At 48.0% G+C, this 24,327-nt stretch overlaps 8 protein-coding genes across 8 annotated transcripts; 5 read left to right on the top strand and 3 right to left on the bottom strand.

Annotated features, from left to right (window-relative positions):
- Nucleotides 1-749: 749 nt before the first annotated feature.
- On the top strand, nt 750-4,192 carry M431DRAFT_115611 (hypothetical protein; the record flags this gene model as incomplete). Its single annotated transcript, XM_024911938.1, is given in 4 exon segments — nt 750-1,924; nt 2,279-2,323; nt 2,377-2,457; nt 2,474-4,192. The coding sequence occupies 4 exon segments, from the start codon at nt 750-752 to the stop codon at nt 4,176-4,178; spliced, it is 3,006 nt and encodes a 1,001-aa protein (XP_024774409.1). The 3' UTR covers nt 4,179-4,192.
- Nucleotides 4,193-5,471: 1,279 nt separating this feature from the next.
- Nucleotides 5,472-6,610, top strand: M431DRAFT_142902 (hypothetical protein). Its single transcript, XM_024912651.1, has 2 exons — nt 5,472-5,571; nt 5,624-6,610. The coding sequence occupies exons 1-2, from the start codon at nt 5,489-5,491 to the stop codon at nt 6,543-6,545; spliced, it is 1,005 nt and encodes a 334-aa protein (XP_024774410.1). The 5' UTR covers nt 5,472-5,488; the 3' UTR covers nt 6,546-6,610.
- Nucleotides 6,611-7,027: 417 nt separating this feature from the next.
- M431DRAFT_508143 (hypothetical protein) lies at nt 7,028-8,856 on the top strand. Its single transcript, XM_024919071.1, has one exon. It carries the CDS (start codon nt 7,197-7,199, stop codon nt 8,661-8,663), a length of 1,467 nt encoding a protein of 488 aa, XP_024774411.1. The 5' UTR covers nt 7,028-7,196; the 3' UTR covers nt 8,664-8,856.
- A 12-nt stretch (nt 8,857-8,868) lies between these two features.
- Nucleotides 8,869-9,456, bottom strand: M431DRAFT_494955 (hypothetical protein; the record flags this gene model as incomplete). The annotated part of the gene is made up of 1 exon (XM_024917305.1): nt 8,869-9,456. One exon carries the CDS (start codon nt 9,454-9,456, stop codon nt 8,869-8,871), a length of 588 nt encoding a protein of 195 aa, XP_024774412.1.
- A 3,481-nt stretch (nt 9,457-12,937) lies between these two features.
- M431DRAFT_115618 (hypothetical protein) lies at nt 12,938-13,975 on the top strand (the record flags this gene model as incomplete). The annotated part of the gene is made up of 1 exon (XM_024911939.1): nt 12,938-13,975. One exon carries the CDS (start codon nt 12,938-12,940, stop codon nt 13,973-13,975), a length of 1,038 nt encoding a protein of 345 aa, XP_024774413.1.
- Nucleotides 13,976-14,171: 196 nt separating this feature from the next.
- On the bottom strand, nt 14,172-15,364 carry M431DRAFT_142911 (hypothetical protein). Its single transcript, XM_024912652.1, has 2 exons — nt 15,058-15,364; nt 14,172-14,977 (listed from the first exon to the last, which is right to left on the bottom strand). The coding sequence occupies exons 1-2, from the start codon at nt 15,323-15,325 to the stop codon at nt 14,244-14,246; spliced, it is 1,002 nt and encodes a 333-aa protein (XP_024774414.1). The 5' UTR covers nt 15,326-15,364; the 3' UTR covers nt 14,172-14,243.
- A 4,451-nt stretch (nt 15,365-19,815) lies between these two features.
- On the top strand, nt 19,816-21,906 carry M431DRAFT_508146 (hypothetical protein). The gene has a single exon (XM_024919072.1). It carries the CDS (start codon nt 20,188-20,190, stop codon nt 21,532-21,534), a length of 1,347 nt encoding a protein of 448 aa, XP_024774415.1. The 5' UTR covers nt 19,816-20,187; the 3' UTR covers nt 21,535-21,906.
- Nucleotides 21,907-22,229: 323 nt separating this feature from the next.
- Nucleotides 22,230-23,441, bottom strand: M431DRAFT_86198 (hypothetical protein; the record flags this gene model as incomplete). The annotated part of the gene is made up of 1 exon (XM_024923648.1): nt 22,230-23,441. One exon carries the CDS (start codon nt 23,439-23,441, stop codon nt 22,230-22,232), a length of 1,212 nt encoding a protein of 403 aa, XP_024774416.1.
- Nucleotides 23,442-24,327: the final 886 nt, after the last annotated feature.

Here is a 24,327-nt window from a genome sequence, read left to right on the forward strand (position 1 = left end):
GTTTTTCATGGCTGGCTAGACTACGAGAATTGCTTGGGATCTCAAAGCATAAATGTCACGTAGTAGAATAGGAGAGATCAAAGGATAACTACTTGCTCTTACGAAAGAGGCGGATCAAACTCAGTATCAGCCAACTCATAGTCATGATATAGACCGCCGAAATGTGAGAGATTATGCTTTACCCATAGAGTATCAGTACACAAACTTCCACTAGACAGGAAGGTAAGGTATCTTTCTATGTTAGGTCGCTCTCTGGAACGATATAACAGCCCGAGCATAAATTTACCTCGCCACGTACTTCAATACTTTTGCAATTAAAGTTTAGCAACTAGGTAGTAATTCGAAGACGATCAATTGCTTGTAGACTGAAGAGGTTGTCGATTACTTCAGGCATTCAGCCTGAGGGATCTTCATCAGCGAGTCGAATAGTATGAGCGGTGTACCAGTGTATATAATAGCTAGAAACGTATTACTGATTAAACCTCCGACAGCATTTACGAGCTTATGGATCGCCTTAAAGATCTATATCAATACACATTTAGTGGCTGACTAGCGGTGGAAATCTTATTTCCATGGAACAACTCGGCGTATCTTATATAAATTGAGCCCCGTCAGCTTGTCAGCCGAGACGCGCCGCCCGATTCATCTCGATTATATATCAACACGATCTGCGCAAATCTTCAACTTCGAGCTTCCATACGTACATCTATGAACGAATAACATTGGGGATTTGGTACTCAGAATACGACATGAAACTCCCCTACCTCCTCCCAATACTGGGATTAGTCGCCTTGAGTGACGGCAAGAAGATCAAAGAATTTATCGAATCCCCAAGCGACGGCCCTGATCTGTCAGATTACAAACTCACCGCGACTCTTCCCATCACCTCTTTCCCGCCTCCATATGCATGGCCTGACTACGCGCCAAGCTTAACCATCTACCTCCATGCGCCGCAGGACTGGGCTTTCTCAAATGTGTCGAACACTGTGCCAATAGCGCCGGTTCTTGATACTGGTTCAAATGGCCTAATGTTGGACGCTCTGGATTTGAACATTACCAATGCGACACTGGCGGGTTATGAGCCTGGATATCAGTATCTCTCGTCATCAACAAGATTATATCGCGGCGCGTGGGTCCCATTCAGACTCGAATTTGCTGATTCATCCGGCGAGCCTGTCAATGTCTCGGCAGAGGTTCCTGTGCTCATCGTGAACGAGACGCTTCAGTGCTCAGGGTACGATACCAAATGGAAAGGAGATTGCCCTGAAGAGAACACGAGCAATCATAATTTGAACCCGCGCGGCACACAATGGTGGGGTATCGGCTTCGGTCGTGAAGCAGACGGACAGTCACAAGGAACACCGGACAAGAACGCGCTGTTGAACATAAAAAGCATCAACGGCGTGAATGTCTCTGCTTCAAACAGCTACAGAGCGGGATACAGCTTACGAAAGGATGGCGTGGTGATCGGTTTGACTGAGGAAAACACACAAGACTATACCTGGATGAAGTTGGAGATGCAAAAGGGCTTTTCTAAAGACCCTCGCGATTGGAGAAACGTCACCGGCTGCGTTAGCGTTGACGGCGGGACCTGCCGATTATCGAATATTCTCGTTGATACAGGCGTTACCCTATCCTATCTTTCCACCGCTGATAAAGAAGTCCGCCTGGTTCCATCAAACAGTACCTCCAGAGCAAAGATCTTGGCGGCCGGCCAGAATGTGCTGGTTCGTTTTGGGATAGAGCCTGGATATGCAGGGATCCAATACAATTTCACCACTGGAAGCAACAGTAGTTGGGAGCCAGACGAAGTGAGGACAAAGTTGGTGAATTATGGGAGGGAAGAGAAGATAAACACGGGAGTTCACTTCTATCAAGAGTGGGAGACTCTCTTTGATGCAGACGGCGGTTATTTTGGAGTCAAGTATGTCGGGCTATAATAAGGGTATTACATGGAGGATAGACAAAGGTGCAGAACTTGTAGAGTAGATGTACGGATTGGATTATATAATAGTTTTAATTTCTCAAACATTTATATTCTTTATGAATGCTAGTTGAGGCATGTGCCTATTGTCAATTAACACGGTCATGATAGCAGTTTAATAAACTTACATCCCAATCCCACTTGCCCAAGACTTTCTCATTGTTAGAGAGCAACAGACATTGTATAAACCAATCGGAGATATTCGGAACTACTTGCATGCGGGCAACTATTTCGGGCAGTTCCGTTCCCATGCAGCTATTTCAACGGCGGGGGCGAATCTCGCGATGTTTAAAGCTTAAACATTTCAACCCCACACTTGGACCCATCTGTCATTAAACTGTACAGCCAAGACTCTGGAGCCTGAATCTCACCATCATATTACAACTATAAAGGTATGTGCATAGACTCGTTTCGGTAGAAAATTATTCTCTGAATATCTTCCAGATACAAATATCCGAAGCCAGCTCAGTCCGGTCGGCAACCATCTAGAATGTCCACAACAGAGTCTAGCCCGATCCCTCATCCAGCAGAAGTTCCACCCACCATACCTTATATAGACCGTCTACCAGTAGAGTTGGTCGAATTGATATGCTCTTGGATCCTTGTGGATAAGAAGGCAATCATTAAGCCCGTTGATCCTCTGGAATTTACGCAATGTTCACGAACATTTGCAAGACTGTCTCTTACCTCCAAGCGCTATCATCAAATCGCAAATCCATATCTCTACTCAGAAATCCGAATTGGGGCGTGTGACAAGACTTGGTTACCTCGCTTCCTGATCTTCTTGTGGCGTAGGCCAGACCTGCGGCTTCTAATCAAGGAGGTTAACATCTCATGTCTGCCAAAGGCTTTTTTAATCGATCCAGACATTATGGGGCCCATATTGGATGAAATAGCTTCCCATTTCTCCCTCGCCCCTCTTCCTTCATGGCATCCGAAAGATTGTAGTGAAGGATGCAACGAGAATCGTGAACCTTGCGAGCACTTCAAGCGGTTGCTTGTTCTCTTGGCCTTTCTGACGCCAAATGTGAATCGCTGGAGCATGGTGCCACCTCACAACTTTTACTTCACCGAATTAGCCGAGGCGACATGGAGAACAGAAGACATAAGCAAAGCATCTCCGTCTGACCCTCGAGCACTCATGTCTCTGCAACACTTGTGGGTTCCTGGAGCGCAGCCATTTCCTTACTCGACAGACCTCTCGGCCCAGGAAGCAGGGCTTCAACTAGCGGGGTGGCTTCTTCCAAGTCTTCGAACTTTGCGACTACGTAACGCAGGCCTATATCGCCCACTTCAGCGCGGTGTTAGGCTCGACAGCTTGAAAGAAATAGTCATAGATTTCGGTCTTCTAACGGAAGGGGGCTTATTCACTCTGGTTGGGGCGTGCAAAGTCTTGGAGAGCTTCCACTTTTACTCTAGAGGAAACTCCCCAGTTTTCCCTAACGGTTTTTGCGGCTCATCATTGCGTGAGAATTTTCCTTTTGAGTTCTGGCCACGACATATTGTTCCGGCATTCAGCCACCTAAAAGGCACTCTTCGGACCCTTGCCATCAATCGGTGGGATGGTGCTCGAGGAGGGACTGAGCGCGACATCACCATCCACACCGACAATGAGGTCCTTTATGCGCTCTCGCCTGCATGGAAAGGAAGTGCAGCGGACAGGACGATGGGTAGTTTTAAAGATTTTGGAGTCTTGGAGACTCTCAAGCTTGACTCTACATGTTTACATCACCTCAGGACTGGGCCCCGTAGGGACCGCAGAGACCTCCCAGAGGACCATCTCACAAGTCGTCTCCCCCCTTCCCTGCGCCATCTCGTTCTTCCTGGCGCTCCTCCTCAGATGATCCCAGCACTCCATGCACTAGCCTCAAGCGCAGCCTCCGAGTTCCCATCCCTAAGGCTGGTTGAAGCAACGGCCACTGAAAGAGACATTCGCCAACGAGAAACATCGTGGCGCAAGTATAGTGGCCCCAAGGTATTGAGAACCGGATCCTCCAACTTCATAAAACCCGATATCTGGACCTCTCTTGAAGAGAAGTTTGCAGCTGCTGGGGTCCAGCTCAAGCACATTGACTCTGGAAATACCAGCTGTTTTGCAAGGGATGTTCTTGAAAAAGCTGGCCTCGTTGGGCCTGAATCAGAAGAGATGTACGTTGACCCCCAAACTTTCCTCACGTCGGTTTTATTTTGCTGACTGCAATAAAATGCAAATATAGCAAAAGTCGTCTTAACGTTTATAGGGCATGAAGTTTTGGGTATATATAGCATCGTGCTCTTTTGGTTTGATGTTTTTTATTCGCCCCTACCGTCCGATATCCAGCCGATAAGATGCGCATTTGTATAGCGTCTCGTCCGAAAAATATGCAGTAGAGCTATTGCAATTTTGGACAGATGTGTGTCTACCAGAAGAAAATAGCCGGTCGCGGTGATATCAGTGAATTGTTGCGCCTCAGATATTAATTCCAGGTTACCAGGCTATCCTATCCCTTCATGATTCGTGATTATATAGATAAAATCTTCAACTTCAACCTCTTAAAACGTTTCTAGTGCATCTTGATTCCGCACAATTACCAGATATAATGTAAAAGTGGCTACATGTCGTGCTAATATGTCCAATTCGCTGATATCATGCTGGAGTATTCTATTCAGAAGAGAATGGTTGATGTCGTGTGGATGTTATATAGCATGAAGGTATGGAGCTATAGTTAATGAGCTAACTCTTCAAGGTATAATAACTTACTAGGAGGTACGTTGGCAGGTCCAGATGCCCCATTATAAGTCGGAAAACTAGCCTGCCTTAGAAACCTAGTATTGACTCTATTACTAGCATTGTCCCACGACGGTTACTTTTCATCTGAACATGAGTCAGGTTGCAATCTATACTGGCCAGAGGTATTGGGATACAGTAAGCATCATACAAAGCAGGATGACAATTACCATGACAGGTATCCAGTATCTCATCCTATAGCTCTTGTGTTTCGGAAAGAGAGTTCGGTATCTCATGAATCATTCAGCATTAGGCGTCAAAGACTTCTGCTCTACTTTTGATAAGCTATAGTAAATCTATCACGAGATCTCCGTTTAGCGAGACAAAATAGCCTGCTGTGCCCTTCAATACCTTGATAGACTAGTACTACAAACCATTTACGGCTCTTCTACAACAGCCCGGCCTCACCATGGAGGAGCTTGAAACAACAACGTTTCTCCCAAACTTATATAGCATCTTCTCCCGGACTTATATATATCATCAGATTTTCAGGCACTCCATCAGCATCTCTGGCACGGATGCAGCAGCTATGGGGTGGGAGCTGAACGGACATAAGATATCTCCAGTGCCCTATTTCTTCAATCGGACTTTGCCTTTAACTCCATTAGTCTAACTTGCTTAACAGTCAGGTTTCTGCATATACAAGTAATGCACATCTCTTACTAAACGCCTGTTGCGCGCATCCAAAGGTATAGCAATCGCAGCCACAAATAAGAACAAACAAGTCAGACACAAACATGGCTATGGCGAGAAAATCGGCCGTCAATATTGTTCTTGGGGCCATGAACATTGGCAATGGCAAAGAACAATCTCGAGTTACGTATGTCGCCTCCTATGCTACTACTGTAAATTCTTGACTAAACTTGTACAAGCGATCTAGGCGAGGCCGAAAAACTCTTGGATGTCTTCCAATCTCATGGCTACAACGAGATTGATACCTCGCGCTATTATGGCTCTGGAACATCTGAAGAGTATCTAGGCAAGCTTAAATGGCAGGATCGAGGCCTTGTTATAGACACAAAGATCTACCCGACAGTAGTGTTGCCAACAGACAAGGACAAATGGACACACAGGCCAGAACACTTACGAGAATGTCTCAAACAATCTTTAAAAGCCCTGCAAGCCGACAAAATAGACATGTGGTATTTACATGGCCCTGATCGGTCAACACCCTATGTGGATACTCTGAGAGCGGTCAACGAGCTTCACAAAGAGGGACTATTCGATCGTTTTGGCATTTCCAATTATATGTCATGGGAAGTCGCGCAGATCTGCGAGATCTGCGAGGCCAACAACTGGATTCGACCTGTTACTTATCAAGGCATTTACAACGTATTGCACAGGACAGTTGAGGCTGAGCTCTTTCCTTGCCTGAGGCGTTATAACATGGGATTCTATGCGTATAATCCCCTGGCTGGCGGCTTTCTGACTGGCAATTTAGAGAAGAACACCTCTGTAGAGAAAGGGTCTCGATTTGACCCAGAACAAGCCCAGGGGAAGGGCTATCGAGCGCGATATTGGAACGATGCGTACTTTAACGCGGTGGAGATTATAAAACTGGCTGCTGATAAGCATGGCTTGCGAGTCGCTGAGGTGGCCCTACGATGGATGACGAACCACAGTGAACTTGGCTCCGATTATCCAGATGCTGTGTTAATAGGAGCAAGCAGCGCTGCGCACATTGAGCAGAACATACTAGACTTGGAAAAGGGACCGTTGCCCGAGGATGTCATTACCGCGCTGGACAAGGCATGGGAGCTTGTTAGACCAATTACAGGCAAATATTGGCATTAAGAGTTGGGAACTAATATTGTTCAAACTGGGCATTTCTGTAAATAATGCATTGATCAGCCACGATTTATAGCCAATTAGAGATATTCGTAGCTATGCAATACACATTTCATTTGTTTAACTTGTTGTAAGTCATGACGTTATACAAAAACGAGTACAAGGCCGCCTTGGTGTAAGCCACCCATCCCCCAAACACGCTGTTCGTCAGCCAGTGTCCCAAACGGCTATCCAGCAATGCAAACGACGTCGATGCATCAAGATATAATTTTGAGCCAGAGATTGAATTGTCTTGGACTCTGTTTCCGACAACTTTCGAAGAACAAATTACGCACTGTGGAGGTGCATGTAGTAATACTGTAGAAATACCGTACATGTAGTAATATCGTAATGAACCTATGAAAACATCGTGCTGTAGACCAATGCCAGCGCACTGCGCGTAGACAGGCGCTCTACCCCGCCTCAGCTTCATTCAACTTGTCCAATCTTTCCTTCAGCATCTTCTCTTCTCCTCTCTTCTTCTCCTCTCAACATTTCACCATCACGCTCTTTCATCTCAGTAATCAGTTGTTACAGCATCTCATTTCTCTTAAACTTCAAATTTCACCAATATTTGATCCCCAAAGATACGTATCGACATCGCCAACAAAGGGCAAAATGCCAACAGCTCTGCACCTTCATGATCTCCCTCCCGAGCTGCTTCGTCTTATTCTGACCTCTTTCGACTCCCTTTTCGACCTGTACTCATTCATCCGGGCATCGCCTGAATGTTTTCGCATCTATCGGATTACTCCCGAGTTCATTCTCTCCTCTGTTCTCAAGCGCGCGATACATCCCGAGGCTCTCCACCATGCACTCGCTATAAGCCTTGTCGATCCGGAAGAGTCTGTGGAACTAGCGGAAGACGAGCAACATTGGCAGTTTCTTGACAGCTATTTCCAACGTGACTCTACGCTGTTCAAATTCCCAACGACGATGTACGGCATCAAAACGCTAGCGAGTGTGAATAACATGGTGTCGAGATTTGTAGATGACTATATATGCCATACATTACATGCGTTATATGCAATTGAGGAAACAGAGCAAGATTTCCATCGCCCAGCAGTTCCATGCTCATCGCATGCGGCTTGCCAAGCTGGATTATCTGCTACAGAGAAAGGAAGAATACAGAGGGCCTTCTTCCGGTATGAGGTTTACTCGCGCTGTTTCCCCGTCAGTCCGCGATTACCCGACGAGTCCATCTTTGCAGCAGATGATCAATTCAAACATTTCCTTCAACAGATGGCGCCTTGGGAGGTAGAAGAGCTAAGCAGTCTCCATGAATATTTTTGGGTTCGAGCATCGAGAATTTTCAGTGAAGTAGAGGAAGAAGTTGTGGTGAAAGTTCTCGATGCTCAAACTGCAACAGCATCAGCAATCAAAAAAGCTCAGATGAGGCAGGCAGAGTTCCGTCGTCTGCTAAAAACGAATTCTATCGAATGCGATGACGGCTGTTGCGAGTTCAGACCCTCGGACGAACGTGGCCTCGAACTATTTGGCGAGGATGATAGAAGCGCATTACCAGATATCCTAAGATATCTAATCTCCCTCGGACTACCCTTTTTACAATCTTTACTCTTTTCACAAGGTCAAAGGAGAAAAGATCTTATCCGTCGTAACTACTACGGAGAACGCGAGTTTCTCCCCCACGCTATATACGAAGATCCGAATCCATCCCAGGCTCCCAAAGATCCTGAAAATATATCAGATAATGACATCTCCCATGTAAACTTGGGCTATCTTCTATTTAGACCATCAAGCGTCGAAGCTGTCCTCTCAGCCATGGGCATTGCTAGATACTGGCCTCTCCGACGGTTAGGATACGTCTTTTGGGATATTGAACGAGTTCGCGACCCAGAGGTTAACGAGAGACTGCACAATGCAAGAGACTGCGACCCTAATGTGGCCAAGAAAGCGTTTAATGAGTTTATACAAGAAAGCGCAGAGACGCGTTTGAAAGGCATGAAACTGCCTAGGACTTTGATGGAGGAAATTAAGAATGATTACACCGTTATGTTTGCTGAACCCATATTGGAAACTGATTCTGAATCAGATATGCTGGACTCTGAGGAAGATTCTGAATAGAGCGTTATATTAACGGCGAGAATTGACCGGTATCACATAGCTACATTGGCACTATTGCAACCGCAAAGTGTGAAGTACACAGAATCAGTATAGTATCCCATACTGCATGTGAATTTCCAGACTAGTTAACGTAAAAGTGTATTTATATTGCTTCATAGAGAACTAATAAACGCTTCATATATACAAGACCTTGGCAACCGCAAGGTTAAGCAGATGCCGCTGCATGCTTCGCAACCGCCGCCTTGAGCATATCATCAGTAGCGTATTTATTGATAAGCTCGCTCTTGAACTTATTGTGTGCCTCTTTGTCTTGCTTATCTAGCATCTCACTGTCTTTATCCAGGAGTGGATGCGAATCAGTCAATTCGCTGAGAACAGAGACTAACATGGCGTTCTCCTCCGTGGCTCCCCCGCCCCAAGACTTGTACTCCGCGTCCTCCTGCAGACCGTGCATAATAAGCATAACTCGCTCGAAATCTACCGCAGCCGGTTCAAAGGTAGTTATCACCCGGCAGCCCTGCTCACCGGCCCGAAACGTGTGTGCTGTATGTTTCGGGACAGTGTTGTCCTCTCCGATTTTCATTGGGATCTCCTTCATGGCTGCGGCGTCCTTGACTCCCTCCGGTGCCATGATGACGGTCATTTCGCCGGAGAGGAGTTTGAAGTTCTCGGTGAAGAGCGTGTGAAAGTGAGGGAAGGTGGTGGATCCCGGACCCAGCTCCGAGTCAATGACGGAGCGCTTGCCGCCGTTGAGTAGGCCGGACTCGGTGAGCGTAGGAATCTTATCCGCCATGATTGCTGTTTTCAATTGGCTGGAGAATTTAAACAGTCTCGCAATTGCTGGGTTGAATGATTTGCTTTAGGTCAGAGAACTGTACGCATGAATAGCGCAGCTGCTTCTATCATATATACTAAATCTTGAAGAGGAGTCTAAAACTACACGAGCTTTCATTTCTACACTGCCACTCTATATTCTGACGAGTAATCTACGTATGCATGTCAGACTCGAGACTGTTCCATAGCGCTGAGATTAGCAATTTTTAAACCAGCACGATCACCAATCGTCGCACTAGTAGTTGTTGGTCTCTATATTAATGGGGTCATAAACGAGTAACGAGTCTTTTAGGCAGCATGCGAACCACTCAAGTTGCCAAGTTAGGGCGTCGCCAGATATGGCAATGGCCGCGCCGTTTACTAACCGACCGTTCATCTCTCCACCTCTCACGTTTGGGGTATTGTGTTAACTTGGCACGGCGAGCAGAATGGGACATATTTCTCGCTGCTATAAAGTACCTAGACTAATGAAGAAATAAACAGAGAGACGGCAGCCACCAGCTGACGATTGACTTCCAGATGTGTACCGCGCGGCAATTACACGCACTTTTCATCTACGGTAAACTCTATTGGCTTAATTCTTCACAGGCTAGCTTCAGATTATTTATCTCGTCTGACTGGCGCAATAATATCACAACCCCTCAATTCTATAGTTTAGGCTAGGTATGTAAGTGTTCTGTTATGTAAAATGTCAATTGATGGCCATCGGGTGAGTTCTATGGGATAAGAGAATGTGTGAGGGACTTTGAGCAGAATCTAGAGCAAAAGAATGTTGGTGGTGGCTACCAGGCAGTTGAGAAGGAATTACAAAAATAAACTCGACTTACACAACAGAGCTAAGACTGACCAATAGCTGAGCCAAGGAGCTGAATCCCCTCACATATGATGTTGATGACAAGGGGTCTAACACCCAAAAGGGGACTTAGTAGGCATAAAGGGTTCGCAAAAGGGGCTTCTTATGCTTTATAAACTGCATGCCATTGTTTTATCCTGGGGATATCTGTTTGCATCACTGCAACAAAGAATGAATATACACATAAAGTCTCAAAAAGCATAAAGCCTTGCGCAAATACAGAGAAAACTGCGTATATGCCATGTGTGGCAATTTTTTGAGCCGCAAGTGGTTACTGATAGTTCACATATAGACTTATTAGGGAGCCGCATGCTAGAAATGGTAGATAGTAATCACGTTAGCAGACTCCAGCTTAAATCGGTTTATAGAACACAGTGTATTAAATTACCCAATCGATTAGTTATCACATACGTGGTCACATTTCGCTCCTACTGCCGCTTTCTGTGATTATATGAGTATATAGATTACTAAACATCTATTCATCCAAATGAGATGGTATCAATGGCGCCCTACAGACATGTGGACACTCGAGAGCGATCTCTTAGCGAAGGCCGCAAGTATCTGTATAGACATATCTAAGTTAGATCTCATCTAGTAAAGGCCACCCTCAGCAGCCATATAATAACTCAGAACGAGGCGCATTGTTAAAATTTGCAAGACCACTGAGAGTATTCATCAACTTGGAAATCATATGGCTTACTTTGGGTTTCTATATAAGGCAACTCACACGTCTGTACAGTCCGCCTTGTTTCGATGCTCTTAATGACATAAAGGCACCATTGAGGAGCGCGGATGGCAAGAGTCGGAATTCACCGAATTATTGTCGCCAGTTAGCTCAACTCTATTCAGTATCACCGCTCGACTACAGAGACAGATCTACTGAGAGCAGTAATTCCGCCTCCATGTTAAATGGCGCGTACCCCGTGCTGTGTTGCTCCGTAAGCATGAAAAATACGCCATATCGGTGTTCTAGGAGTGTCTGCTATACCGTTCAAGATAGATGTACTTGATTATCTAGCCAATCAAAAAGAGTCTACTCACCTGCTGGAAGCTTTTGCATTGACATCCAATAGCAGAGGTTCCTATGGTTTAAGACAATTACACCATATGCATATATCCTCTTTAATCTCTATAGTACTGCACACATTGAGTTTTGCGGAACGTTGGGCTTCAGCTTGATATAGACACTCTAACAGGGATACCTTTTCTGACATCTTTGCTTGTAGCAAAAATATGTCAGCATTCGTGGTGGTGTATAGAGGAGAAGTTGAATGATGCTAATACATTCCCCTCCATGTATTAAAAAGTCCATTCTGCTGTTCGTCTGTACAATTCTAGTTGCTATAAATACCGGAATAAGCATGATCCAAAAAAACGTGGATGGGCCCTCGCCCTTGCTACCCTGTTCATTTCAACTATTAGGAATCTTCCAGAAGATTACATTATGCTTCAGTATAGCGGTCAAAAGAAGCAAGTAGCATAGGAGAAACTAATGTTACATTTGTATGAGAACCTAATCCTACTTATTATTAATTGGAAGCGTCAACGTGCTGTCCCACCATTCCGAGGATTTCCGAACATTTCCGATCCTACAGATACTAGCTTCTGAGAAATTAGATATTCATTGAATCTGTAGGGTCTATGCACGCAAGCGGAGGATAGAAAAAGCGGGACCAGGAAGATTTCGAACACACACAAGTTAAACCATACGCCTACAAAAGGAGTAGCTGCTATATCTATATTTCTCAAGTAACTGCTACTATATTTATATTTCTCTAGTAACTGCTACTATATCTATCTTAATAATAAAGTTCGAGTGCTGGTTAAGTAGATGTTCTACGAGCTATTTAAGTGCTTATATTACTAAATGTATGTACGTATTTATTTCGTAGTCTCGCTTTTTCTGTCCTCCACTTGGCACGGTAACGTCTAGACCATCTAATACTCGATTGAGTAGTGCCTTGTCGCAACCCCGCTGCACACTTGTATCGTAGCAGCAAGCTCATTGGATGCAGACTCAAGGCTTTTATTTTGTGTGTTGCTCCCATAGTGGTTATGCTTACATTACCAACGCATTCAGCTCGTCATTGGCAATCCTACTCTCAACATATATTACTTACTATACAGCCGGGCGTCAGAAATATACAAGGGATCAACTATTCGTCAACCAATCTCTTACATACTCATATTACTCTGCACACCTCCTTACCTAATAAGGAGAGCTTCTAACGACTTGTGTAAATGTTTACATCGTGGAGGCCATTTGGGGTAAGCTCTGTATCCACTCGGGTATCGCTCGACCTTTGTGCCTGGATCTAGATCCTGTTTCGCCCCCCGGTTATTAATGACAAACATTAGTAAGAAATGGTCAGAGATTAGACAAGTATTATGCATAAATGGATTACTACGATGCGAATTGAGCATTTCCGGAGTAGTCATGTAGCCAATTGGCCTATTTGTCATTCATCAAATATTGTCAGAGTATAAGAATGCAATAGAGTCTTGGAACAATGAGGCAGAGAAATCCCTACGTGGCAGACAACTTCAATTACTAGTTATACAGTCTCAAGACGATATCTTGTCAAAGATGCGTGTCTCACTAGCTTCTATTTTCTTGGGCATGTCATGTCTTGCACATGCCCACTCATACGCTGTGACTACATACGCTCCTGTGCCTTCAACAGCCATTGGCCCTCCTGTCAATGACGAAGGATACCGTGTGCAATCGCTTGGAGGAGGAGCATATTTGCTCGCCGATGGTACATACCAATCTTTGTTCTTCGTCACTCCCAAAAGCGTTATTATGGTCGATGCACCGCCGACTACGGGAGAAAACATCCTTGCCGCAATTCGATCGGTAACACACCTGCCAATCTCGCATCTTGTCTACAGCCACTACCACGCCGATCACATCGGAGCAGCATATCTTCTCGCCAAGAAGGGCGTTACCATCATTGCCCACGAATTGACCGAGTACGAACTCAAGATTACACCTGATCCAAACCGGCCGCTGCCCCATGTCACTTTCAAGGGCTCCCACACCTTGCACATCGACAACCAGACTCTTCAGCTGGACTACCATGGCCCTATCCACGCTCCCGGAAATCTTTTCATCTACGCGCCAAAGCAAAAGATTCTCATGCTCATCGACCTTGTCTTCCCTGGTTGGGTACCTTTTGCAAACCTAGCAGAAGCACAAAATGTCGGCATGTTCATCAAAGCACACGAACTGATCTTGGAATACGACTTCAAATACTACATTGGAGGGCACGTTAACCGTCTCGGGGATCGCAAAGATGTTCTTATTCAACAAGAATACGTGCAAGACGTATACAACAATGCCCGCACGGCGATTCTTCTCAGCAACAGCCCTCCTAACGCAACAAACCCACTGTCAATTGGTACCATTCTAGGGCCCATCCAGGAAGCTAATCCAAACAATACATGGGCATCGTTTATTGGGTATGTCGATACTCTTACAGAGTATTGTGCGAATGTGACGACCCAGAAGTGGCTGGGTAAGCTGGCAGCTGCAGATGTGTACACACTCTCGCACTGCGAAACTATGGTGGAATCGTCTCGCATCGACTATGGCTATTTAGGCCCATTTGGTGTTCAGGGTTGAGCATAAAGAAGAGTTGTGAGAGGTGAACACTGAATAATTGGCTCTGAGTAGCTTGACTCTGTTGGTGAATTGCTTAGTCTTTGGTACATAGCGAAGACGTCATAATAAACGCTTCTTCTAATCACTACTATTATTCAACAAACTCACACATCCATCAAATATCACGTAACTAGCACCTGCTTATTATATAATTTGTATGCAATTTATGAGAGGGGTATTCTATGCATGTTTTGTACGCTGCTATGCTAGATAAGAAGCCATCATATCATCAATCTTTCGGTGGTCGAGTGGCATTGATCTCTTTCAGAATTGCATCCGCCCCCGCCTTGACCAACCTTTCAGCCAACTCCTGTCCAAACTTCAGAGCTTCGTCATTGGTCTTCACAGCTGCATCGATGGAATCTTCGACGCTTTGAGTACCATCAAGACTAACCACAATTGCTCTCATCCTCAAAACACGATCTGATTCGTCCACCCACTCCGTCTCTACCCCAATCGGGACAGTACAACCGCCCTCAAGAGTAAACAGCAAAGATCGCTCAGCAAGACAAGCCAAAGTAGACTTCTCATCAGCCAGCTTGTCCAACAGCTCCAAGACCTTGGTATCTCCCTTCCGGATCTCCAGGCCCAGCGCTCCCTGGCCAACTGCGTGAAAGATCCCGCCGTCCTTGGAACCCAAATACTGGTTGATGCGGTGCTTGAGACCAACCCGCTCGAGACCTGCTGCGGACATGATCATGCAAGTATACTCACCTTCGGGATTGTCAACCTTTGCTATCCGAGTTTCCACGTTACCGCGCATGTTGGCAAAGCGGAGATGAGGGTAGAGGCGGCGAAGCTGCGCTGATCGCCGGACCGATGAAGTGCCAACAACTGCGCCTTCAGGCAGCGTCTGCAGGCTGGTATATGGCAGTCCGGCCTTTATAATCAGAGCATCACGGGGATCATCACGGAGGGGAATGGCTGCCAGATCGCATGAGTCAGGAAGCCTAGTCGGCATATCTGTTTCACAGTTAGAAAGTCTCAGTGGGGCTGATGCGAGAAGGCGTCACGGGCTTGTGCAGGTAGGTAGTAGAGGTTACCTTTGAGACAATGAACGACGACATCCAATTCGCCAGAGGTCAACTTCTCTTCCAATTCAGCGGTCCATAGGTTCTTCGCTCCAAAATTGTAAAGCTCTGTGGATTTGTCCTTGTCCCCAAGAGTGTGAAGCGCCTCAATCTCAAAAGTCCGTTCAGGCGCAATCCTCTTGAGGCTGTCGCGGATGCCCTCAGCCTGCACAACGGCGAGGTTTGATCTCCGCGTGCCAATCCGCAGCGGCGGCTGAGTTGCTTGAGAAAGTTCCGCCATTATAAAAGTTTTATGCAATAGAGACACACAGAGATGGAATGCGGGGAGTTTGTAGTGATGATATTCTCGCAATTGAGACTAAATTGTGTGGGCGGTGGATCCTCGGAGATCTTTCGTCCGTAGGATTGAGTTATCAAAACTTGCTCAGAGAATGGCAACGTCAATGGCCCATGGACAAATACACAAATTTTAAATATCAAACTTTTTTATTAACTGCGTTGTGAGAATATACTCGCATTTCAGTTATCTCGGCGCCAATTGACGCTTTTTAGGGTCTATGTACCGAGTTGAAAGTTGATCATATTAGTGTTAGACGAAGTTATCCAAAACTGTGGGCGGTAGCGATCAACTCAATTCTGGTGATATATCAGCATTGAAAAAAGAGTTTTATAGTTTGCTGGATTAACCAGATGAGTTTTCTTATTATCTTTTGCCGTTGTCGGGTGTCTGCTTCATTTTTACGCATGGTATTATGGTCATCGAAATACCGTCTCGCAACCGACCTACCCATCTATGACCCAACCAGAAAATCAGTTAACACCACGTAAAGCCCGCTGTTACAATGGAACGAATACCAAATTTGATGCTTTAGACACTGTCTGGGTATGAGTGGCGCTCTCTGACTCTTCTCAAGGAAATAGCATTACCTAATGCATACATGGACTCATACCATTGCCGCCGGTTCTCTACCACGGCCACCAGAGAAGGATTTTGTCAGACAATAGTACCTTTACAATAAGAAAGGGGTCAAAGTATAGTTCTTACTGTAGTTAACAAGGATTCATCATCATCATCTCGATAAGGTTATGGAAGCTATCTAGCAGAAAAGAGAAGCGACAAGGGTGGCTATAGTTAAAGTTGGATCACAGGTTGGAGGTATCATGTGATGCCAATAGATCCCAGCCACATGCATGGGGGGAATTGTGCGAGGTAGGGGTCGCATTAAATAGAGTACGAATCCTTCGTGCTTCGTTCAGCTGGAGAAAATCCACGCTTTGGCCAAGTGAGTAGAAAAGAAGTATGACAGGTACGCCTATGAATGAGGAGAGAGAGTCATATATCAGTGACTGGATAGCACCTTCATGGTCTTTGTCGTGCGTCTACAACTTGACCTCCTAGCCAGAGCATAGGCATTCCTAAGTCGCAAACTTAACCGTGTCTTTCATTGCTAATAATGCATAATTCGGGATCGAGATTCGTGTGCGAATGTGACAATCTTCGCCGGTAGTGTTCCATCCGCCCGTTCAGCCACTCACCCTCACCGACTTCCTACATGTGATGTTTCTCTACGTGTCAATGAGTCATGTAAAAGACAACTGCGAGGGATGTCTCTCGTATGCCTGTCCATCGCTTGTCGTCCAGAGCAGCTCTGCAGCTTCAGCTTCGACTCTTCATCCCCAGCCGAGAGACAAGCGATGGCGATGTACGGGTACATGTTCGTTTAGACATGCGGTCAGTCGAGTCCCGTCGATGGCATCGGCAGTGTCGGCATTCACTGGCAGCATGGTTTCTCATGCCAGCTCCACTAGGCTCTTTTTGCCAAAGAAAGAGACACCAAGAGTCCAGGATATTTTTAGTTCATAACGGCGTTTGGCGCCAACGACGATGCCAATGCCAATGCAACCGCAGACACCCTTGGAGGACATTCACTCGCCTATTGTCATCTCCTTGTCCTATTGTTGCCTGATTTTTCGTTACCTAATTGAAATCCAGCGCTGCTGAGGAGACATGCAGTGCTTCGTACGGAGTAGATGTGCTCCATTCCGCGGAGAGGGTTGCGTTCAATATTTGATGCAGATGCCCGTCTTCACGTGATAGTATCGGATGTGATATACAATCACGATGGATCCCCCTCAAGACAGCGCCAAGAACAGTATAGCCGGCGATACCGCGCAGTAGTATTTGCTCATGAGTCGGATAAGGAGCAGAAATGCAATGGTGAAACCGGGTGTCGGTTCGATCAGACCGGACGAGTAGTGCTGCCTGGGTGTGCATTAGCAGGAGGCAATTCTTTGCACTCAGGAGAAAGCAGCTCAATCTCGGTGTTATCACGGTGCGGGCGATTTAACAGCCGGGCAAATTATTCTTCCATGTACGAGTAACTCCGTAACGCAGCGCGTGCTAGCAGCAGCACTCACAAGCCAGCTCTCGACGATTTTCATCCCACGAGACGCTGTGGCGTTTTAGACGAGATTGCGTTCAAACGCGGAAATCCATGGAAGCGATCCGGAAAATTACAGCTCATATCTGGCAAACATGCGGTCTGCCGATAAACTGTGAGGCGCAACGGCGGACGTCCAATTGGCGCTCTTGGAAAAAAAAGTGCTCGAGGCACGCACACGATTTGAAAATGAGGCGGACTAACTGTCACCTAGACTAGCACAGCTGCGCTTCCAATGAGGATCAATGCGAAAGTGACAAATGACAAGGACAGCAGCTTGGCAAGGGTCGGCTCTTGCAATGGTGCAGTGCCGTTGGCTTTAGTGGCTTCAATTGCCATTCAGGGGTTAGAAATTATTGATTAAATTCGGCGGTAGACCGAAGGATGGCGTGTGGAGTAAGTAGAGTAGGGGACTGGAGTGTGTGGAATCTGGAGGTGGAAGAAAACAAAATGTCTGCAGAGAGAGAAGGGGGGGAGAGATGGACGAGGAGCTGATGGGTACTAAGGGAGAAAGCCGTTGCAAATTCAAGCATCTACAGCACACCCTTTTGTACGCGCAACGACCAAGACAAAGACAGGCCAAGACACGCAGTAATCCGTGCTTGGACGAGATTGTACAGGCACAGGCACAGGCACAGGGCGAAGCAAAGCAGAGGCCCAGATCAGCCGCCGGGCGGATCACGATAGCGGCCCACCTGGAGGTCCAGCCCTAGGCAGGCCGGCTGTCTGTGGGCCGCGGGAACCGCACCTGTTTTGGTTTTGACATTGATTGTGTGGAGATGAAGAATCTCGACTCGGCTCGACTCGAACTCGTCGCGGTACATGTACATGCAGCTCTTAACTACTGGATACTAAATCAAGCGTATGCTGGAAATAGTAGTAGTAACTATTGATATCTTCCACCCGAACTCTGCAGCACATCTCCATCTTGGCACCTATATTGGCAGGTGGCGTGTTCAACGGTTATGTTCTGACCAGGTTCTTTGACACAGCCCAACCCAGCCCAGGGGGTGTTGCTGAAAATACCACCTCTCTGACCCTTCACTGCCGCGATTACTACCACCATACGGATGCTCGTTGCGTAGATCTCTCGATCGAAACAAAAGTCCCGAAATTGTTTCCGAACAGCATCTGGCCTTGCCCAGGCTCTTTGGTTTTTTTTTTTTTTTGCCCAAAATTTTCTATCATGTCTCTTCCCTCTTCCCCCTTCTCCCTTCTCTCTTCCCTCTCTTCTCTTTTGGCCTATGGCTGCACGAAACGTTGCCTTACATGTCGGTGGCTCACATTACGCCCCCAACATGGACAACTCGAGCGCCCAACAACACCTACCTTTGAAGTCGAGATTTTGTTAGCCACATGCACATGCACATGCACATGCAATCCATCCAAGAAAGCCCGAGCATCAAAGGCTTTTAGGCTTTAATGGCCCACGTTTCAGGCTGGCCCGTGCAGCGCTGCGGATGCCATGTCCGAGAGGGGATATTGATCCAAGCGTAGGTAGCCTGCAGTGTCCTTTTTCATTCTCGTCTCCCTGCCTATCAGTCGATTCCGGTGACCTTTCCCCTTCCATGTTCCCTTTGATCTGCGCCTTGTCCTTATCAGATGGCGGCACTTGTCTCCAAGACGGAAATATGCGCCGCACCAAGTTGCAGCAGCCGCATGCCCGATTACAGTGCATGTAGCACGCCCACTCGTGATTTTTTTTTCTTTGTCTAGCCCCCTCTGTATTCTCTGCACTGTAACGTGCTCGTACCTGTACGTAAGAGCGAGCCCAGTCCAGGCCATGCATAGCATTACCTTAATGCGCAGTAACCCAGGCCAGGGCTGCATAACAAGATCTGAGATCTGATACAGCAGAGCGAAACTAAATGCGACGAACCTACAGCACTAAGGCAGGCCCCTTGCCGGACTCGCAAATGGCGAATAAGGATCCGCACGACCTGCAGAGGGCGAGAGAGAGGATACAGTAAAAGGGGTGCCTAGAGGGAAAACATCAATTGCGAGTCGAAGCATCATCGTCGACGCAACTTGTAAGACCGTTGAAAAGCAAGCAGTCAGCTGTGCCCTGTAACGCGCAGGCCATGTACCTGTACCTCAGCGCCTCTGTCCGCATGCACTGCTCAGCCCACGTCATACGCCCAACAGCCCAACAGCGTCGCATTCTTCAGGCTCCATCAACGCCTTTCCCCGCTACAATCGGCGGCCCATTGTCGCCATTTGGCGCTTCTGCGGGGAATCGTAGCCCCCTCTAAAGGATTGCCTCGAGCTACTGCCGGGCTAATGTACCGGTACGGCGGGCTAATGTAATGTCGACACTCTCTGCCCCCATGCCGCATGCCTCTCGCCAGGCCGGTTATCTGTACAGTACTTGTACTTCCATGTTTGATTCAACCCATTGACTTTTTTTGGTCCCCTTGTGCGCCTGACTTGGGTACAATTGGCACGTCGAAAAAGCTTTTTGACTGACCTCGAACCCTCGACCATCATTATCACCACCGTCAACCATCAAACATCGCCATTGCCATCACTTGGGATCATCACCAGCACCGCCGTCACCATTTATTAGCAGCCCGCCATCGCCATCCCCCACCATCATCGCCACCTGATCACCGTCATCAAAGTAGCTATTTAAGCATCACCCTGGCATCATAATCGCCTTCGCCATTGCCGTCGCTATCATCACCTCTTCTCCTCGCCATCCATGGCTTCTCCCATGTCCATATCTCAGCTCCCCAATGAGCTCGTCTCCTACATCCTCAACTTTCTCGATGAACCTTCCATTTTTGAGCAGTACCAATACGATGACCCAGCACACATCCCAGGCCCCGATGATGTGCCCTCGTCTGATTCCTTCCGTGGCACCATCAAAAGCGCATCTCTAGTTTGCCGCCTCTGGAGACGCTGCACCCTACCTCTACTATTTCGAAATGTCGTCTGGAGATTTCAGCACATGGCTCGTCCGTCCAGTGGCGAGGACCCGCTCAGCACCGTTGACGAACTCGAGTTTCTGCGCTTCCTTGTCATGACTGGACTTTCACGATACGTCGATAGCCTCAGTATCATTATCGATTATCCCGTGACGGAGATTGGAGAGGACTTTAACCATCACACTAATTGGGGCATCCTCCCAAGCCATTGTCCTGCCCTGATCCACCAAGGACCAGGTGGCGATCTTGTTGCCGCCGGGCCATCCTATGACAACAACTCCAAATGCCAGTCCAACAATTGGCTCTGGCAGACCATCTTCGAGCACCTTGATCTGTTGACCATCAACCTCATCAGCTCTCCTGCTATTCTCGCGTCGCTACTAGGTCGGCCAATTAATTTGTCGGGGTGCTGGATCTTCCGCCAGAAATTCCATATCCTCTCCCTTTCCAGATCAGCGGACACACGTCATCAAGTCACCACTCCATCGAGCAACGCGACAGCACTGGCAAACACTTCATTTGGCAACAGGGCACAGACAACCGTTCCTTGCTCCCTCTTCAGCATTCGTCCGTGGGATTCGATGCTCCTTAACGAAGGGTCTTCAGTTAAGGTCTACGCAACATACGAATACTTCAACCACGTGCCCCCCTCCATTTTACCTGCGTTACTGGATTCCGGGGATGAATCCATGCAATATCTCCTACGCAACTCCCTCCGCTCCCTTTCCTACGTCGCCATCTTCCCGCTCGCCACACACATAAACGACGTCCTGATCCCTCGCGTCCCAGCTTTGGAAAAATTCTACATCCAGATCGTGCCCCGAGCACCCAGCTTCGCTGAGGACGACTACCGCCATCCCGCCATGGACATTTCAGATCTGTGGATGGAGCGAAACACGGCCTACGCGCAGCTCGTCATGGCCATCTTCGACCCGCCTCCCCTGGGCTCTTGGAGCAGCCTGCAATACTTTGAGTCTGGAGATGCCGTAGACAGGGAGGCATGGGAACAGGCAGTACGATATGTGATATTCGCTGCGGGTGCAACTTGGAAGGTTGCTGGAGAGGGCAAATTCGTCCGGAGGAACGAAAAAGTGCCCATGGCGGTTCTCCAGGCCACTTAACGGCGATTGTTATATCTTTTTTCCTTTTCTTTATTTATCTTGGGATTATCAAAGTATTATTGAATAATTATTGCATAGGTTTAGCATAGGTAGTTTGTCGGAATGGGTCGGATTTTGGTCATTGCGGGGTTTATTTGCAGGATATGGGACATGAGGCATCTATTGGGTAATTCACACGGGCATTGGATATGGGAAGGCATCAAGATTGCAAAGGATACCAAAAAGCATATTTCTATATTTGGACATCAATGAAATATTACATGTGATTTTTGACAGGCATCATAAAGGGGGGCCGTCGGAGCTGTCGGTGTCATCGGCATCCTCGGTGGCTTTCGGCATTATATATAGTGATTAGTTGCATGAATAAGCACCTTTTTTTAAAAATATCTTGTAATATTGATGATTCCAAGAGGAACCCTTTTACAATATGTCCGTTCCCAAGTCGGGGAGAAGTCAATGCCTCCACAGCAATATATAGCCCAAAGGAAATACAATCCCACCATGCCCACAGTTATACTGCTCTGCAGTAATACTAGATAGTTCCAAAATAACAAGCATGCATCCACCGCATACCAAGTATGTATGTATATAAATCCCACTATGCATACACAAACGCCTCTAAACCGGGTCTGTAAATCCGTCTAAAAGAGGAAATATGCTTATAAAACAACGACAATGTATCCAAACCAGTCAACTCAGTCCTCATGGCTGCTCAAGTCGCCGTCCTCATCACTATCAGTCAGATCCACCCTCCGCTTCTCCATCTCATGCTCCATCATCTCGCGGTACGTGCTCCAGCTGAGCGCCCCGAAAGCGACAATGATCATGGAGCCGCCAATCACGGCCGCCGGGCTCAACGGCTGGCCCGTGATGAACCAGTCCGCAATGGCAACAATGAAAATGGTCAAAAGGGCAGCGACGGACGAGAGCACGGGCGATGTAAGGGAGATGAGGATGAGGAACGACGCGCTAAAGGTGGCGTTGGAAAGGACAGCAAACAGGATGAGCCAGCAGGTCGAGGCATTGGGGATCTCGAAAATCTCCCACTTGAGCCAGTTCAGGATGGGAAGGGGAATCCAAAGCACAGAGATGGTGAAGAGGCCAATGCAGGAACCAAACGTGTTTGCGAATATCATGCCCCGACCAGGGGAGCAACCATCGGGAGGGCAGGCAAACCGCTTGTACAAGACTTCGTACAGGCCGTAGAGCACGGAGCCAATGCCGATGACAATGTTGCCCAGGAAGCGGCTGCCAGCATCCACGTCGCTCTCGCCCTCGCCCAGGCTCTGGCCGTCGGCAGACGAGGAGCCAGAGCCGGTATCGCCATAGGCCACCACTAGGACACCGACGATGGCGATGATGACAGCAACCGACTTGTCCATGCGCAGCGGCTCCTTGAGCAGAGGCACGGAGAATGCGTAGGCAAAGAAAGCAGAGCAGTTGTAAATGGCGGTGAGGTCAGATGGCGTGGTGAGGCTGACGGCGACATACCAGCTCAAGCCGGCCACGGTCAACGCCGTCGTGATAAAGGCTGTGGTGCGGGCCAGGTAGCGGACAGACTTGGACGCGGGCCGCTGCAGGCCAAAGACATCGAGCGTCTGGAGCTCGACCATGAGTGCCGTCGACTTGACCAGCTGCACGTGGCGCCTCCAAAAGGTCGGCCACGGCATATCGCGCTTCTGCAGCCGCAGGATGAGCAGCTGGGCTGGCCACATCAGCACCCACGAGCTGTGCGTGAAGAACATCATGCAGTAGGCCTTGTCCCAGCCCAGGTCGCCCTGGATGTAGGCGCTCAGCTCCGTCTGCACGCAGAACGCAACCAGGCTCAGCACCAGGAAGAAGGCGGCGTACGTGTACTTCTTGCGAGCCGACTGGGCGGCCAATTGGCCGGGGCTGCGGCTGCGCATCGTCGAGCGTCGGGTCATTGCCGGTCGGGGCGCGGGGGAGTCGTACAGAGGCCCAGAGGCAGAGTTGGACGCGCCGGAGAGTCTGTCGCCTGAGGATCGCGAGGATCGGCCTCTCTCGACGTCCTTGTCTTCCAAGTCGTCGGGCTTCGACAGCAGGGGCTCGCTGGATCGGCCGTCAGCCGTCGTCTCACGAAAGAGGCCGGGTCGAAGATTATCCGAGCCCATGATTTGCGTCCAAGAGGGCACAGATCGTCGCCGTTTTCGTCGCAGTTAAGGGTCCCCGTTTGGAATGATTGATGGTTCAGCTCCGTTGTCTCTCTCTCAGGAGCGAAAGCGTCGTTCGGATGGCTCGTATTCGGGCGATGGCCGCCAGCAGTATTTCGTTTGGCGCGAGCGTCGCGGAGACGTTGGCTGTTGCGGGAGCATGTGGCTATCTCGAGCGAGATGGCGAAAGGAGCGCAAGTCGGGAGTTTGTAGACAATGTATGTACTGTACAGAAGAGAAATCCACGACTCCGTGCTCCGGAGATTCGAATCTTCACTGGTAGATAATTGGCAGGTCTAGCGCAGATCCTTGGGCTTGGCAATGGTGAGATACGACGGGTTTCAAAAATGAATGGGAGTTGGATTCAAGAGATGAAAAGGATGCCGTCATCAGACGGTGCTGACGGTGCCTGTAAACCCCCAGGCTCTGCCTTATGGGCGGCCACTAGGGAGGCCCCTGAGGGACCCCCAAAATCCTCCGGGGCAGGCTATTGGATTTTCTAGCGTCGCACTGGAACCTGTCAGAGGCTGCACTGTAACAGCTGATGGTCGCAGTCGGTCCCATCACACGGACAAGCACGCAACCTACAAACGCCCTATGCGGACTTGGTGGATGACGTACC

Source organism: Trichoderma harzianum (assembly GCF_003025095.1).
Source record: "Trichoderma harzianum CBS 226.95 unplaced genomic scaffold M431scaffold_6, whole genome shotgun sequence".
Taxonomy (NCBI): domain Eukaryota; kingdom Fungi; phylum Ascomycota; class Sordariomycetes; order Hypocreales; family Hypocreaceae; genus Trichoderma; species Trichoderma harzianum.